General features: G+C 38.9%; 2 protein-coding genes across 2 annotated transcripts; both read right to left on the reverse strand.

The window, feature by feature from the left end:
* Positions 1-887: 887 nt before the first annotated feature.
* On the reverse strand, positions 888-11,853 carry nsun3 (NOP2/Sun RNA methyltransferase 3). The gene is made up of 6 exons (XM_008404348.2): positions 10,890-11,853; positions 9,929-10,032; positions 9,330-9,844; positions 8,810-8,964; positions 6,548-6,669; positions 888-6,402 (listed from the first exon to the last, which is right to left on the reverse strand). The coding sequence occupies exons 1-6, from the start codon at positions 11,178-11,180 to the stop codon at positions 6,036-6,038; spliced, it is 1,554 nt and encodes a 517-aa protein (XP_008402570.1). The 5' UTR covers positions 11,181-11,853; the 3' UTR covers positions 888-6,035.
* A 99-nt stretch (positions 11,854-11,952) lies between these two features.
* Positions 11,953-15,360, reverse strand: LOC103461942 (ATP synthase F(0) complex subunit C3, mitochondrial-like). The gene is made up of 5 exons (XM_008404350.2): positions 15,253-15,360; positions 14,895-14,987; positions 13,665-13,736; positions 12,688-12,887; positions 11,953-12,312 (listed from the first exon to the last, which is right to left on the reverse strand). Exons 2-5 carry the CDS (start codon positions 14,931-14,933, stop codon positions 12,198-12,200), a joined length of 426 nt encoding a protein of 141 aa, XP_008402572.1. The 5' UTR covers positions 14,934-14,987; positions 15,253-15,360; the 3' UTR covers positions 11,953-12,197.
* Between the last annotated feature and the right edge of the window lie 1,384 nt (positions 15,361-16,744).

Here is a 16,744-nt window from a genome sequence, read left to right on the forward strand (position 1 = left end):
CACCTGCGCCTCTATGATTCGTCTGCAGCCGTCATCTGTCTTCCCACTCTGAGATGCTCTGTTCAGTCATTACTGGGATCTCCAACCTCTCTCAGCTCAGCTCAGCTCTGTCCATCCTCCTCCTAGAGCTCGTATCCTCCTCGTTACCGCTCCATCCACGACGCATACTGCATACATGCCTCTAACATAGATGAGACCCCCACGCGTTAGCACATACAGTCAGATGTTAGGCTCCAAGTCAATGCAGGAGTTTTCTGGCAACTGCTCTTGAGGGATTTCTTGAATTGGATTAAGCTGGCTGTTCCAAAAAATCAAAAGTAAAATAAAAAACATGAATTCATCAATTAGAAATGTGAAAACAGTGCTTGACAGAATAAGTTACTGTTTTTTTATACTTTATAAAGCTGCACAATGACGCTTTTTAGATACATTTATAAAACGCTCCCCTTTTCTTCGTAAGTTTATCCATTCCCACCGTCTATGTGTTTAAGGATTAAGCAGTCAGCGGTGTAAAATCTCACATCTAAAGGTCATGTATTCAGATCACGTTAGATCACGTTGTTTTTAACTTGGGAAGAGACACATCAATACTTAAGGCTAAGAAGACCTGGTCATTTTCTTCTAAATCAAATTTTGCTAGTTCTGTCCAGGGCTTTAGTTTTATGTCTCCAGATCAATTCTGCCTTTTCTTCAAAGGATGAATGAATGTCTAGGCCAAGGTAATCTGTCCTGTCTTCACTCTGTTAAGCCTGCGCTTTGTCTTGTGGTGCCGCTGTTATAGATGTCTCCTTCCTGGCTGCTGCTGAGGCTCGCAGAAATCTTTGGTAAAGAGAAACTGGCAGAAAAAACATCCCTTTTGCTACAGTTTTTCATGGACCACACTGCAATCAGACTTGCTGTGTCATTTATTGTCTTTTTTTTTAAATTATTATTTCATTTTTCCCCCTTGGAATTGAAATTGTGAGCAAAGTTTTATAAAATATCAAAAACACAAAGACGGGTTGGATTAGACAATCTAGTACCCACATGCCTTCTACAGTCAGGGTTTGGCTTAGAAACATTATTTACAGAAATTAAATAAAAAAATGCTTTAAAAGAAATGTTAAAAATTACATGATTGAGCCATGAATATTAATTAAAACCATACAACAAAACCCCAAAAAGAAAATCACCTTCACTCCTCCTCCAATTGCAATAAGTTGATTGATGTCTGCCAACAAATAAAAGGGAAAAAGTCCAAGAAAGACCTTATAAAGACCTAATAATAAAAAATGTCAATAATGGCGTCTACAGCTGCTGCTGGCCAAGGCCGTCCACCTAATTTGGTCGTACAATGATGTGTACGATCTTCACACCTGTTACAAATCTTAAAGCTCCAGACAAACAGTTTCCACCAAATGAAAATATTTAAGAGAAGCATGCCTGTATAAAACATCATCATAATCCAGTACAGACGTAAAAGTAGCTCCAGCCTGTTGTTTTTGGCCTCAAGCGACTTGATCCTGAAATAAAATCCCTGTTTTAATTTCAACTTCTTCACCAACTGTTGTAAAATACAAAAAATTCAAACCTCAAGAATCCCCAGTTAAAAATATATGATTCAATCTCTTAAACTAATTTTAGAAAAAGTGTATGTAAAAGAAGTTTACATAAATTTTTTTAGTGTACATAAGAATCATTCCCACACCCACAAGACCCAACAATCCCGTCCAAAGCTCAAAAAGCACAATGTGAGGCAGTATGGTTAGTTGCACTGGCAACACGATCAGTGGAAAACTATTCAAGCCTGCCGCTACAGTGAACTGGAACTTCACATTTACAAATCCAAAGACCTGCTTTCCATTTACATACTTTCCACATTTTACCTTTCGCTGAAACCGTTCCGTGAAAAAGAAATCCTGACTTTTTTAGTTTGATTTGCAGTGAAAGCGCTAAGTAGCAAGCAAAGCCACTAGTTTACAGACCACTGTGAACATCTTTCTGCTCTGTGTGCTTCAGTTGGTCTGAACCTTGGATCATGTGACATGACCGGCAGACAACACATTTCTTAAATGACTTGTTGACTTTGACAGGCAATTTAGACACAATGACATATTAAATGACAAAACAAAGTTCTTTTTTTTTGTCATAGCCAAAGACAGACAGTATTTGGGTCCTACTGGTTTTGCAGTTCCTGACGATGATCATGTGAGTTTAGCTTCCAGTGTTTTTCTGCGGATGAATAAGCTCAAGCTAGATCACCTCCCTTTCTACTTAAGGCCTGAGCAGAGACAACAAAACACTTTCCCCCCCCCCTCCCGTACATGACAAACGGGAGATAAAAGAAGCAGGCATTTCTGTTCTTTTCTTTTATCTTGAAGGTGGTTCAGATACTCTTTCTAGTTTGTACCATTAACTTTCCTCTGCTGTTGTCTGTCAGAGCTAACATTGATGGGATCCGATGAGCTTCAATTCCAGGCCAAAAAAAAAAAAAAACACAAGGAGGACAGTTTTCTTCCCATCCACCAAGTCTCTGACAATAAATCCTGACACCGATTCTGATCTGTGGATTATCTGAATTACACATAAGCAACGGGTCATGTAAGGATGACTTGATAAGTTCTGATGTGCAGAACCTTTAAATTGAAACCCTTTCCCTTTGTTGGATTTGTAATTGTTTGGGCGTTACACAGTCGTGTCTTCAATTTCAAAGTACTGAGGGCTGATTATTGATGTTTTTTTTGTTGTTTTTTTCATTTGCAGATTGGAAAAAAAAACCAACAGTCTGACTATCCTCAGCATGGGTTCCTTCTTACCTTTTCCTTCAAGACAAGTGGCGTAGCAATCAATCAACAGCAGCAGTCGTGCTCTCCTTTTCACTGATGGAATATTGACATATGATGGCTTTTGAAATGAGCGATGGATAACCCGAAAGGCACTAGATCTATAAACACACTTGTTAGCTGTGCGTGTCATTCAATGTCAAACGCTTCACCGTAAAAAAAAATCTTACAAACAGCAAGCCCATCGCATTGTATTGCAGCTGCGCAGATATTGAATTAAAAGTAGCAATATTAGTGAGTGTACACCAAGTGGCCACTTTATTAGATACACCACTGCCTTTTGAAAGTTCAAAACCCACTGTCACTAGATCCGGATCCAACAGGGCACCTTTGGGATGCGGTGAGATGGGAAGTTTGCATCGTGCAGAGCCCGACGGATCTGCAACAACTGCTATCCCTGCCAACACGGACTAAACTCTTAGAGAAATCTTTCAGACGTATTACTGAATCTATGCCATGGAGAAATAAGGTTGTTCTTAAACATCCAACAAAACTGCCCTTCGGGTGTATTTTCCCTTTTTTTCTCTCTTTCTCTCTCTGAAAAATAGCTCCCTGCTATTAAAAACGCTAATGCCGCAGTGAAACTGGACGATAGGATCCCCCCCCCCAGAGGCTGTGAGTGTCATGTTGAAACAGATGACCAAGGGGCTTTCAGTTTTGTTGACATGTGGCACCTTAAAATTTTGATCCGTTGTCTGAACGCTACTTCAACTTTTTATACACAACCAATATGATGAAATGCACGTAGTGAATGGTTAGGAGGGAAGTAAGGATTAACTTCATGCCAGCATGTCCAAGCAGAGAATGTTGCCAGAATGGATAAAAAAAAAAAACTCCTAGCTGAGCTCAGATTATTCCGCTTTGCTTTCCTGTGGCATTCGGCACCATCCTGTGCTCTGCATTGCTTTCTAACTCCATTTACTGTTCTACAATTCCTTTTCTAATTTTCCCTCTTCTTCTCCCTTTATTGTCAATGACTAAGGTTTTAATGATTACATCTGGTGGTGCCACAAATTAATTCCTGCCTCTCTGGCAAAAAGCAGCTCTCCACCTGATTATGCAAAGCAGGCCTACATTCGCTGCCTTTGAAGTGGAGGAAAAGCTGCTTAGAGATTCTCCCCTTGAGGAAACGCAGCAATATGGGCACCATCAACAAACCAGGGTTCACTCAAAGGTCAGCAACATAGTTAACCCCAATGAAGCTTCGCATGATCTCCATATCTCGTCCAATTTGAATCGGTGTTGCGATGGCGCTCCCGTTTCAGACAGGAGTTGCTTTCCAATGTAAAAAAAACAACAACAAAAAAACTGGAAAAGTAAAGAAAAACTGGGGCAGTCCACAAAAATAGCCATATAAGTGCAGCAAATATTGCTTGTGTCTATATGACCAAAAGGAAGCGGTGGATGAGGCTGTTATGAAGCTCTCGCAGCTTTCTTATTTCAGCAATCATCTCTACGACTGTGTCTCACGGGGATTTGCTCTCAAACACCAGCCCTTTATATCTGAGTGCACAGGGTTTCCGCACAACGCTACCTCCGCGACAGCATACTTTCTCAGTCCTGAAATGCTCAGGATGTGAACTACGTGCATTTACCTTAAATGCACCTTTGCCTCAGACCTGAGCAATTACAGTCTAATGAAAAGCTGCAACGCCGCGATGAAACTGTGTCTACTTTTTGCTCAAGCATGACTCAAGTGCAGTCCTTCAACTTAATAACCCACAGGAGATGATACGATCGTCTCTCCGCTGCACTGAGAGGAGGTACAGTCTAATAACAGACCTGGCAGATGGAAGATTACCAACAGGGAAAATTAAAACCTGTGTCCATTCAGACAAGAGCAAGAAAAAAGGAGATCATCTTTGTGACGTTTCTATTTATACTGATTTATCTTATTAAACTTGCACCTTCGCGAGACAGTCTTTATGCCACTTTTCAGTTTTTGCAATAAAAATAGCTTGTTGTCTCTTAAAGATGTTCCGTAGGTCACAATACATAGAAATGCTGAGGTGATATTTAGGTTTCCACTATGTGGAATGACTCCTGAGGGAGGATGCCGGTCAGTGGTTTTGCAGCGACTCTATGAATAAACATTAACGTTACATTGTTGTAACTAATGGAACTTTTTTCACACAGAAGATTTATATTCCTGAATATATTCCTGAAGACCAGGAAATAAAGGAAACGAGTATAAAGCGCCTTCATGAAGATAAATCATCACAGGATGGGGCTAGTATGTCTTTTTCCTTCACATTCAGCTGTGTCTGAAATCACATCTTACTACCATGAAAAGAGCATTGTATTTTTTTTTTTTTTTTTTATGGCAGAAACGGAAAAAGAAAATGATGCACAGCAAGACTCCTTCCTGGACAACTCATGTCTCAATTGTAATTAAAGAAAAGGTTTTCTGTTTGTGTATGAAATTCAAGACTCAAAGAAAAAAAATCAATCTACTTTAAAAGGAGCAACAAAATACTAACTATATATACCCTTGTGTGAAGAAGGCTTACTTTTAACTGTCCACGACTTTTCAACATATAGATATCTACTTTTTGTCAAGAATTTTGACAAAACCACAATGTTTTGCCAGTAAAACAATATAGTTTGCAAAAAAATGTTTTTTTCTTTTTACAGAGTAAAACAACCGACTAAGGGTGGTAGATCCTTGTTGGATGTAAATAATCCAAAATTTCTGAGGTCTCTTCCAGCTTCTGGTGGATAACAAATGCTTCACATAGAACATTTTGATCCAAACAAAAACAGTCTGGCCCAGGTTCAGACTGGATGGCAAACAGTTGAGCTTTAACAACTAAAACAATCCTAATAACCTTAATTTGAGTTTTCTGCTGTTTTATGGGTAAAAGCAACTCTGTTACCGTCACACGATCATTTGGTGCATCTTGATCTTAAACGTTGATTATTAGAATTCAGGAAACATAAATGTGTCTCTGGTGAAGATTGCTGGAGGTAAGAATGAGAGATTAGAGTCATGTTTGCTTTTGATTTGGTGCTTAAATCTAAAATCTCACACAGCACTCTCAGACAGATGAACGTCCGACTGCACCTATAGTGTTCCTTACCTTAAAAACTTTATGTAACATTTACAGCGTAAAGGTTACTACAACGCACAGCTCGCGTCTGAATGTCTAAACTTCTTTGCATAGTTTGTGCTAAAAGACGTTCTGGAATTGATACAGGACTCAATTTAGCATTTCACCTGTCTTCTTCGTTCTGGAGGTCAGACTGTATCCTTTTTTTTCTAATTCGAGACAAAAACATTGGCCCCCAGGTCTTGCCGGGCTGGGGAACCACCAGAATGCCGAGCTGATGATGAGAAGCGGACGCAGAGCCAATCGGCGGACGCGGAGACGGCTTGGGCTCTGTCTGTTTCTGACCAGGGAGTGAAATAACGGCAAAGTATTTTGACAGAGGCAGAGCGATCTCTTCCCACAGATTTTCAACTTCAGCATCAGGGAAGTCTTTCAGCACCGCCTCAACCACAGCGCCGTTCTCCAAGCTCGACAGTGTGCAGGTTGAGTAGACGACAACACCCCCCGGACGCACTGCAGATATAGCGGACCTATAGGAGGCAGACAAACAGCGTTTCATTTCTTTTTTATCACACTTTATCGATTTTACACAGTACAAAACTGTTATGTTTCAGCTGCTCTGAAGGAGCAGTACACCTCGCAGGTGTTTTCTATGTCTGGTGTTATTGGGTTCACCTTAGAAGCCGAGTCTGTAGCTCCGGCAGCCCGGCTCTGTCTTCTAGTCTCTTTTGCCCCCGGTGTTTGTCGCTAGAATGCAGCCAGCTCCTGTCATTAGAACAAGGAGCATCAACTAAAACCTGGGACAACATAAAATATGGACAGCTCAGTCACAGTCATAATTTATACAGATAAAGACAAGAACAATGTATCAAGTCATGTTTGAAGACACTAATTTAACATCAGACGTGATGAAACCATTCTCCCCCCCCCCGCCCCCCAGTAATTTCATACTGTTAATAAAGTAGAGCTTAGTGTTGGCTAAGAGGGAGGAGGAAAGTCAGTGGACTCCTAGTCCTAGCTTGGAAAAGTCTGGAAGGTTGCATCAGAAAAGAAACTTATGGATCACAAAGGACAAAATTAGAGAGGAAAGGCTGAAATAGTTTGGACATGTGCAGAAGAAAGGTGGATCTGGTGGACAAAGGACATTGGAAATGGAGCTGGCTTGGAAGAGGGGGAAAAAAAGAAGAAAGGCAGCTGTGACAGAGGAGAATGTTAAGGACAGGGTGGATAATCTGCTGGGGAGACCTCTAAAGGAAGCAGCCAGGGAGAAAAGGACAGCACTGTTGGCAAGAATACGGTGAAGGCAGCCACTCTTTAAAGGTAATCATTGTTCTGTTTTAGTTTAGTAACAAAACAAAAGAAAACACTGAGAGGACGCAAAACTCTTTAAAACATTTGTTCTCAGTGAAACATACTTACAAACAATTACATTTCAAAGAATCACTTATCGAAAAACAAAAAAAGAATACAGAAAAATAGCTCTCTAAATATAGAAATAGAAAATGATTGAAAAGACAAATCAATAAACTTGAGAACATTGTAGATTTACTTCTAGTTTGACCTTTGTTTTCTTTTTTCTCTTGAGAAAAATCACTAACATGCATTGCTCAGTAACAATATCGATTTCTTTCAGTTTAGTCCTGGGTAACCCCTGCATTATATAACCTAATTTGAATTAATAAAATAGGTGAAATACAACTTAAAATACAACAATTTTCCCATTGATTTTTATATATCTTCAGGTTGCATCCCTTTTCTTTTCTGGTAGCAGAACTCAGCTTGTCATTACATATTTCATTCGACCTGAAACAAAGTGCCATTTTTCTTAATCTAGACTTTTAACATGAACATCCATCCATCCATTTTCTGTACACCCTTTGTCCTTTGTTATTTGCGTTTATGTTTGCATTTTCTGTAGAAGTGTATTAAGGTCCAAACTCCACTTGCATCCAACTGTTTTGCATTCTGATCACATTTTTTATCTGGCTCTGACGCAACGCTCCATCAACACACCAACGGACTCGTAAGAGCGAGTAAGTTTGTAGCGGAAAGCTCACCAGTGTAAACATAAACTTAATAAAGAATGTTGACATTAAACCCAGTGCTTTACTTGCTGTGTATATCATCCGGCCTGATTTTCCATTGGATCTGGCACCAAAACAGATCCGGTGTGTTTTGGCCCTGCTTCAGCTTTCAGTTTTCCAACTTTTGCATTTTAATATCTTCCCTTTGCTATGCTTTCTGTGGATCAACCATGTGCAGCAGCTCTTAGAAAGTATTTTTGTAGAACTTATGAATTATGTCTGAGGGTTCAAATATGTGTTTTCTTTGAATGACCGAAAATTAACCCATTATTCTATTTTATTACCTACATATGAGGCATGCTCACATGATTAATCCAAATTTAGTTTGATATCACTCTATATATTTTTTACATTTAAGACAAGTTTTTAGGCATTTTACATTTGTTTGTGTACATATACATTTATTCTTACTTTTCTTATATGATTTACACACATTAACATACAATAACTTAATGACCACCTCTAAAGGTGACTTGAGAATCACTCCACAATCTTGTATCTGTGTTATAACACAGCAGCACGATTTGTCACGTCTACCTTTCAGACAGTTAAAAGTAAACCTTTTCATTCTCTGCCCTCCCTTTTTTTTTTCTTTTTTTTTTTTTTATGATGCTGCTCCATTCTCAGCCACTTCCCCGCAGCCATTGTCTACCTCGTCTCAATTTCTGTTGTGAATAAATGCTTTTTCTTCTTTTTCTGCGGGGTTTATTAGCTTCTGTTCAAAGGCTCGCTGCTCTCATTGATTCGTTACCATGGAATTGGAAAATAAAAAGTGCATCACCCTAATTTGTTGGATGCGGAGAGAAAATTCAATTACCAGTGGCCATGAACACGTCAGGTGTACTTTGCTCACCTTGTCATAAAAACCGGCTTCGCTTTCCCCGACGAAGCGGCCGTCCTGCGCAGACACCATCACTCTGCTGCGCAGGGAGGGAGGCAGGAAGGACTCCAGGGTTTTGGCCAGCCAGTCCCGTCTGTGAGGATCTGGCTCATTACAGCAGAGAAGAGCTGCAACATAAAATAGGCAGAATTAGTGATCACCCGTAGTAAATAGGGTAGGAAACGAGTTGATCATTGCAGAAGCTTTGCAACACATTTCAGCATTAGGGTTTTGGTGAAAGGCTCTCGTTGTAAAACACCCCACATAACACACAGGAATTAGGATTTTCTTGCATTTAATTGGTAATAAAATAAGCTCTAAACATGACAAATTTTCAGCAACAATCCATTTTTATTGTAATAATTAATCAGTGCAGATAACAATGCACAAATCTTTCTTTTTTTATTTCAACATATTAATCTCTTTTGATTGCACTCCTGCTAACCCTCGACCGCGATATATAATGAAACTCGTGTCATAGCTGCTTGTTTACCTGGAGTTGCACTTTGCATTATGGCGACAGCTTTGCCTCCGGGGGCAGAGCACAAATCCAGGACCTTATCACCATCTCTCACTTGCAAAGCCAGCACTGGAAGAAGCGAGGCGGCATTCAGGAGGTAGTACTGCTTCAGCTGGCCCGGCCGGTGGGCCTGGGAAGGAAATTGCAGGGGGTGTGGGTGGATGTAACACTGTAATGAGGAAGGAGGAAGTTTGGGTGGACGCTCAGACTGACGGGCCTGACTGAATGCATGAGAGGTAATGTAGGGCAGGAGACCAACGTCCTCAGGAGGGCGTTTTGAGAAATGAGGTGAGAGAGTGTCTTTTCCTTCCTGACGTGGAGAATTAGACACAGCGGAGTCATTGTTATGAAGCAGCTCCGAGACGTCCGTTTGTGGCAGCAGTGATGAAAAGCCCTGAGACAGAAGAATCTGTGTGATATCTGTCACGGAGCTGAAGCGGTTTAACATGACCCCATACTGCCAGGACGGAGGGTCCAGCAGCACTGCTCTGCAAGACAGAGGGGAAGTCGAGAACTATGGTTTTATCCACTGATCGGGAGAACGTTGGTAAATCATTCAAGATAAAATTCACCTTGCAGAGGCCCACAAGTCTCCCAGTTCTTCACTGTACTGCTGGTCAAAATGATCAAGGACTGCTGGACATGGCTGTCTCCTGCTTTCACCTGTGTTTCTTATCTAGAAAAAAAAAAAACATACAGACAATAAAAGAGAACATCCACTATAATACATCCACTATAATGTTGGCACTCTAGATAAAGGTGTTCACAGAAGATGCCCTGGTTAACATGGCGGCACTTAAATACGTCTCCTTGATACGATTCGCTTCACACTAAGAGATGGAGATCATTTTTTTCACACTCTGTACTGTGTGTGATAGCAAAATAAACGTGGGATTTGTCTTATTTTGCTCTGGTTTATTTTCTATGAGCTATTTTCTTAAACTCATTTTAACTCATTTTGTGGATTATGCATTTATTCTTTTGAGGTTAGTATGACACGGTTTAATAATTTTTGTATTAATCTGTGTTCTTCTCAATCAATGTATCAATGCCTTTTCACATTATGCCCTTTTAAAAGATGCATTTTATAAAGACTAAACCGATGGTTACCGTTTTGCATTTCGGAACCAGTGCAAATAAATCTATCCTTGATAAAGTATTTTTATAAATAGTTTACAACGAAAACACACATACTTCAGGTTTGAAGATAGTATTATGCTGCTTGAATGTTTTTTCCCAGGCTTAAAAATTGTAATACACCAGCGCCTCCTGGTGGAAACGGAGGCTAAAACACTCCGGGAAACAGCGGAAAGGTAGAGAAATGCTTGAAAAAGAGGAGCTAAAACATCTAAATGTACAAGTTGTAACTTCAATTTTAAACTTCAGATCAAATATACCCCTTAGAAAGGACTTGATAATTTAACAAACTGACTTGTTACATACGCTGTTACAAAGACAGTCTATCACCTTAAGCTTTTACTTTTAAAACTATAAAAATGAACACAGTTCGTCAAAGCTACTCATGCCGATTACCTTGTTTTTCAGAGATCGTTGCTGTTTGTTTTGCCATAAAGAACCATCCGGACCAGGCCGACAGGAAAACGAAGACAGCCACCGCAGAAATGTCCGTGTTGTCGTGGGTTCCAGACAAATCTTCCTCCTCATAATGTAAAATCGCCGAACAGGAAGCACTGTTGAATCCTCGACATGCCATGAATTTACTAAATGATCGCTTTCATTTAAATCTTTGGGGGGAAATAGGTGACCCTTCAATGGTACGTTCATTAAATTCGTCCCCCATAGCTTTACAAAATACAGTTCCATTTGGAATTAATCGGACATAAGTTATCCAGTATTTTATATTATATCGTTTACGTGCATTTAAAAGTAAAATAATTTGAATTAATTCAGGGTGTTTTATCATAGATGTTCGTATTGTGCTTTTGTTAAATTCTGTCGCTAAAAATCAAGAAAAGTGGAGCGGATCTGAAAACTGGACCTGCATGAACCCAACATTTCGTTGAAAATGAAATATGCGCTGTATTGTCGTCTTGTGTCTAAATACTATTAAGTAATTTACTTTTAGCACAATACGAAATGGCAATTTTATTTGAGATTTTTTCTCTTAAGGTTAAATCTTCATATTTCAAAACTAAGGCAAATAAATGTCATGTTTTTCCTCATTGACATTTTCATGGCTGCCTGTTGCCGCCTCACTATGGTTGAAGCCTCTTCACTAGTGACCACTATGGAAAGCACATTAACATATTTTTCTGCCTTAAACTTTGCACCTTTGTGTTTTTATATTGTAAAGGCACCTTGAACTGCCTTGTTGCTGAAATGTGCTGTACAAATAAACTTTTAAAATCAGTTTCTTTTCTATAATAAATGGCTGGGAAAAACCTGTGCACATTACCCCTCATCCTTTTGTCTGTGTGCTGTGAACACTTGAAATCTGAAGTATAATTTGTTGTGCACATGGTCTTGGCCAATAATGCTGACCGATTCAGTCACATGAAAACCCTTAAGAGGAAGCGGAAGCGGAGGAGTGTCCTTGGTATTCCAAACCAGGTTTATGAAAAACAAGAAACAAATGAAGAATTAAGTGTTTTACTTCAATTACAGGCTGCATGTTTGTTGCCAAACCTTTCAATTAAATACACAGTTTAGACCCATCATGACAATGATTCGAGTTTAGCAGACAATCTCAACATCAGATTAGCAATCTTCCAATAAACACTGATAAGATTTAGACAAAATGAGCTCAAATCATCCTTCTATTCCAACTGCTGACTCTTGTTGACATTATGATGTGTCCTTGTACAGTAAGGGCCAAGGTGTTTACATGGCGAAAAGGATGAGGAATGCAACCATCAGACAGAAGAGACCCATAGCTTCAGACAGAGCAAAGCCCAGGATGGCATAAGAGAACAGCTGCTGCTTCAGAGATGGGTTCCTGTTGAGAAAATGGGGGAAAAGCAGGAGTTAAATGTAATGAAACTACACGTTAACAGTTCAAAAAATAGAATATTTCTTATATCAATTTTTCTTGACCAAAAAAAGAGCCAATAAATGACATTGCGATTCCTGATTTGCAAGACTGTAGTCACAAGGATTTGTGATCCTTGTGATCAAAGGTGGATACCAAGTACTGAAGCTTCTATCCAGAACATATGAACATTTATTTAGCTTTTATAGAAAATTTACAATTCTAAACTCACAACAGAGGAAAGCTGAAAAACTTCGAACCACAAAACCAGAACCAGAAAATATTTGCTAAGGTCAAAACAGGCTTAGATAGGGTTTTATGAAGCATTAAAAAAAGTCATACCTAGCATATCCGATAATAAGACTGCCGAACACAGTTCCAATACCAGCTCCAGATCCAGCCACACCAACAGTGGCAGCTCCTGCTCCGATGAACTTTGCAGCTGTGTCAATATCACGACTCACAGCACTGGTCTGGAATCCCCGCACTGCCACCTGCTGCTGGGAGGCTGCAGTACTTGGTGGTGCCAGGAGTGAGGCAGTCTGCCAGTGTTTTAGAAAACATAAAACAAAAAGCTATATTTACACAAAACTCCACTTAGTCTTTTCATGCAATTTAGAAAAGGTAAAATGTAATTTCAATGCAGCCGTTTTGTTTTTGTAGTTCTAAATATACTAAAAATGGAAATAAGTGAAGAGGTTGGAAAATCCAGTTTGGCATCTCATTCAAGGTTTTGATCTGGATGAGGATTAAAGCCAACTCCTAATATCCTGAATGTATTAAAATAAAAATCTGTATTTGATCTTGACATTTAAGTAAGTTGTCTTATTTAAATAAATCAAGACTAACATAAGATTAAGCAGGTTAAAAATATGCCACAAATAAGACTTTATTCTTCAGGTTGCATTAGCCTTAGCAAAAATTAAATGGAGGCATTTTGTCTGCCACTGCTGTCAAACTGAAACCAGAGACGCACAAAGGATTTCTGAACTTTAGCGAGGTTCAGGTAATCTTACATGCTAAAGCAGAGGGGACATTCGTTTCAGCTTAAGTATTTATTTTAGCTATAGAAAGCTAAAAGCAAACTTAATATGCTTTACATAATTCCCAAAGGAAAAATGTATCCATCCCCTCATATTTAAATGTTAAGTGTCCAGTTGTTTCATTCAAATCTCTGCCTGAGCAATGAATCATTCGCTGCCAATTCTTATACAGTACTCGATTTACTCTTCTTGCACGTGAAACCACAGTAGCCCAGGATGGAAAGCTATGATGCGTTCTTACTGCCCAAATAGCCTGTGCCTCAAGACTGTCCTCACCTCTGCTTTCCTGCTGTCAGACACTACTGCCGCTGAGAGGGGTCTGTAAAGTGCCCGGGATCCAGCACGGACCTGTGAAGGAAGAGGTTGATAAAAACTTAAAAAGAAAGTAATAGAACAGCAATATCCAAGGATAGATGAATGACATCTTTATTTCAAGACAGACCAGCAATAAATGTTAACAGAAAAAAAAAGAAAAGACAAGAACCATGTCAATTTAGGATCATTACAGAAATAATGGCATTTCAAATGCACAGAGGAGAAAACCAATGTTTATTTAATTACATATCTAACTTATCTCGTATTTAAATGTCTGTGGAGTCCATTGGAAAAAAAAAATATTAGCAATAATATTAAATTACTGATAATATTTTAAGTAAAAAAAAATATACCTCTGAAACTGTTTTAAAGATGATCGGTTTACTTTTTATTATTATTTTTCCATTTGTCTTAATATGTGATCTTTAACCAAAAAGTCAAAACTGTCAAGGCTGAGAATGACAAAAAAAATGACTTCTTTTCACTAAAAAACTTTGTCAGGTGTTGAGTTTTATTTTTTTTAGCTTTGTTTCGTTTTCCCCAATTTTTGTTGTCGCTCATTTCAAATGAAAATCCCAACAGTGGACTGGGTCTCCAAATTAACTGGTTGGTTGCTAGAGGACGTGTGTAAAATTATTAAACAAAAAAAATGTTTTAACCAGAGTTTTCCATTTTGATCTGGCCTCAATTCGTTAAATTGGTAGTAACACGCTTGTTTTATGGTCCAATTTAAATATACACATCCAAATATATTAATTCGTAAATTAATTGAACCCAGGAATAATAGCAACATTGACCAAAAGTTACTTTGGACCAACTGTTCCAACAACAAAACGTGTAACTCTAATTGGGCCTTTTCTATACGCTATACATTTGCTTTGGTTGCATGTACAGTATGTTTATATCAGTCTAAAATTATAAACCGCGGTTCTCCGTGTGGCTACAATAGACGGGTGGTGATTTGGCCTGACTGAAACTGCTTCGTCCTTGCAGGTGTGAGCTCAGCTGACTTTAGCAGAGGGTCAAAGCCAGCTCGGTGGCAGGGTGTTAGCAGAGTTAGCTGCAGAGTAGCTAGTGACCGTTCTGTCCTTACAGACAGCAAACAACACACCTGCTTTCTGTCCCGCTCTGAAAAGGCCCTGTTTAGCGTTTGCAACTTTGATTAGACGCCATTCATTCAAGTGTACTCACCAGAGAGGGCGTGGAGACGAACTTGGCGCAGGCATACATCACGATGTTTCGTTTGGTTCAGATGAGGCTGAGTAGCCAGTGGATATTTGATGTCTGCAAATAAAATAAATGAAACTATTTAAAGCTTATATCAATGAGTCAGCTTCGTTTGGTGAATGATTAGACTAATCATTCGGCTTGAGCCGACACGCAAAAAGGTCAAGCTCGGATGCAAAGACCGCACAGTGTTACAGGAAGAAGATGGTTAGTAATCAACAAGAAGAAGCACTACAGCAGACAATGCAGCCGGAAAATATCGAACAAAAAGCTTATAAAAGTCAGTGAATCTCAATTTATCAGGAAGAGGGTTAGCACTCACCGGTCTGTTGTAGAGGTCGAACAAACCAGAGGTAGGCGCATGCGCAAGTTTCGACTTGTCTTATGGGTTTTCGGTAGACAAACGGCATGAAGAGCTCACTGCTGCCTCCAACAGGTAGGCTACTAAATTACATGACTTATTTCTGTTCTCCGAGATATCAAGAGGGACTTTGTAGAGAGAGATTAACATAAAATAACAGATATATCTAATAATTAAAGCAAGCAATATAAATAATTAATGTATTGAATTATACAAGGGCGTTTTCTGTTGCAGTCGTTTATAACTTGGCATACAAGCTAGGAGGACAATAGAGCAAGCTTGTGCTGCTGTGCAGAAAACTGTCTATGAGTTTAGTTTTTTCTGTAATTTCTCATCCAGTTATTGTGTCTTTCAATATTTTACACAGTGCACTTAAACAATATAAAAAGGGGGACAAAAAGGTAGTGAAAATGTCCTGGAATCAAAAAAGTATTTTGTCGGATGTTCAGATTGTTTAACCAGAGACTGAAGACATAAAAATCACCTATGCAAACTCTGAACACTACACATACCTAATGAAGACATTGTTGTTCCGAATAGCTTGTACACAAGGGCGTAGGAACAAGTTTATCATGGGGGGGACACATATCGGAAACTTGAAAGATCCGTAAATAGCTTGAGCAAAAATGTCAAACARWGGTKTCATCAACGTGTTACTCTAATCTGACCCCTTGTAACGMGTAATCTAACGTGTTACTATTTACAATCCAATAATCAGATTAAAATTACGTATCCAAGTTAMGTATTTGTGATTATTTTTAGAAAACACATATTGTTGCTTTCTTCTTTTTCCTTGGGGAGATACGTTTCATATGTAACACCAGCGACACAAACGTAAACGATGGAGGGAAAAGAGATGCACATTTTCTAGCTGATGGATGAATTTTTCATTGAGTGATCAAATTACTTTTTCAAAGTAACTATGCCATCCATGGCAATAAACTAACACTATATATCATATGTGTGTAGACCTGTCACAACAAATTTTGATTAACAATATTGTTGCTTTTAGACCATTTTTTAGTAATGTTAAGTAATTTAGTAATGGCCAAATTATAATGCAAGAACACAATCTGAAAGATCAGTAAACTTTGAATTATAATGAACATTTAACACTGCAACTGGAAGGCATTTCAAATATCCAAAATAAATAAACAAAAACGACAAATAAAATGAATTTTGAAGTCTTTGTAAATAAAATGTTCCTTCAAAAAAAAGGTTTAGCTGAGACCAAAGCACCAACCTGAAGGCTTTTATCATACAATTTTTCGTAGAAAGAAAGATTAATAAAAAGAGAAGTGATAAATCATGCCAATGGAAATTATTGAATTTGTTTTAATTTTAACGGAGCTCGGTTCATTGTGCGCCTTGAAGCGGACACGCAGCGGCACAAGCTGACGCCGCCGCATGCGCAGCTGTCGCAGCGCCTCGTGCATCTCTGGATCTTTGCAAC

Source organism: Poecilia reticulata, linkage group LG3, assembly GCF_000633615.1.
Source record: "Poecilia reticulata strain Guanapo linkage group LG3, Guppy_female_1.0+MT, whole genome shotgun sequence".
Classification (NCBI taxonomy): domain Eukaryota; kingdom Metazoa; phylum Chordata; class Actinopteri; order Cyprinodontiformes; family Poeciliidae; genus Poecilia; species Poecilia reticulata.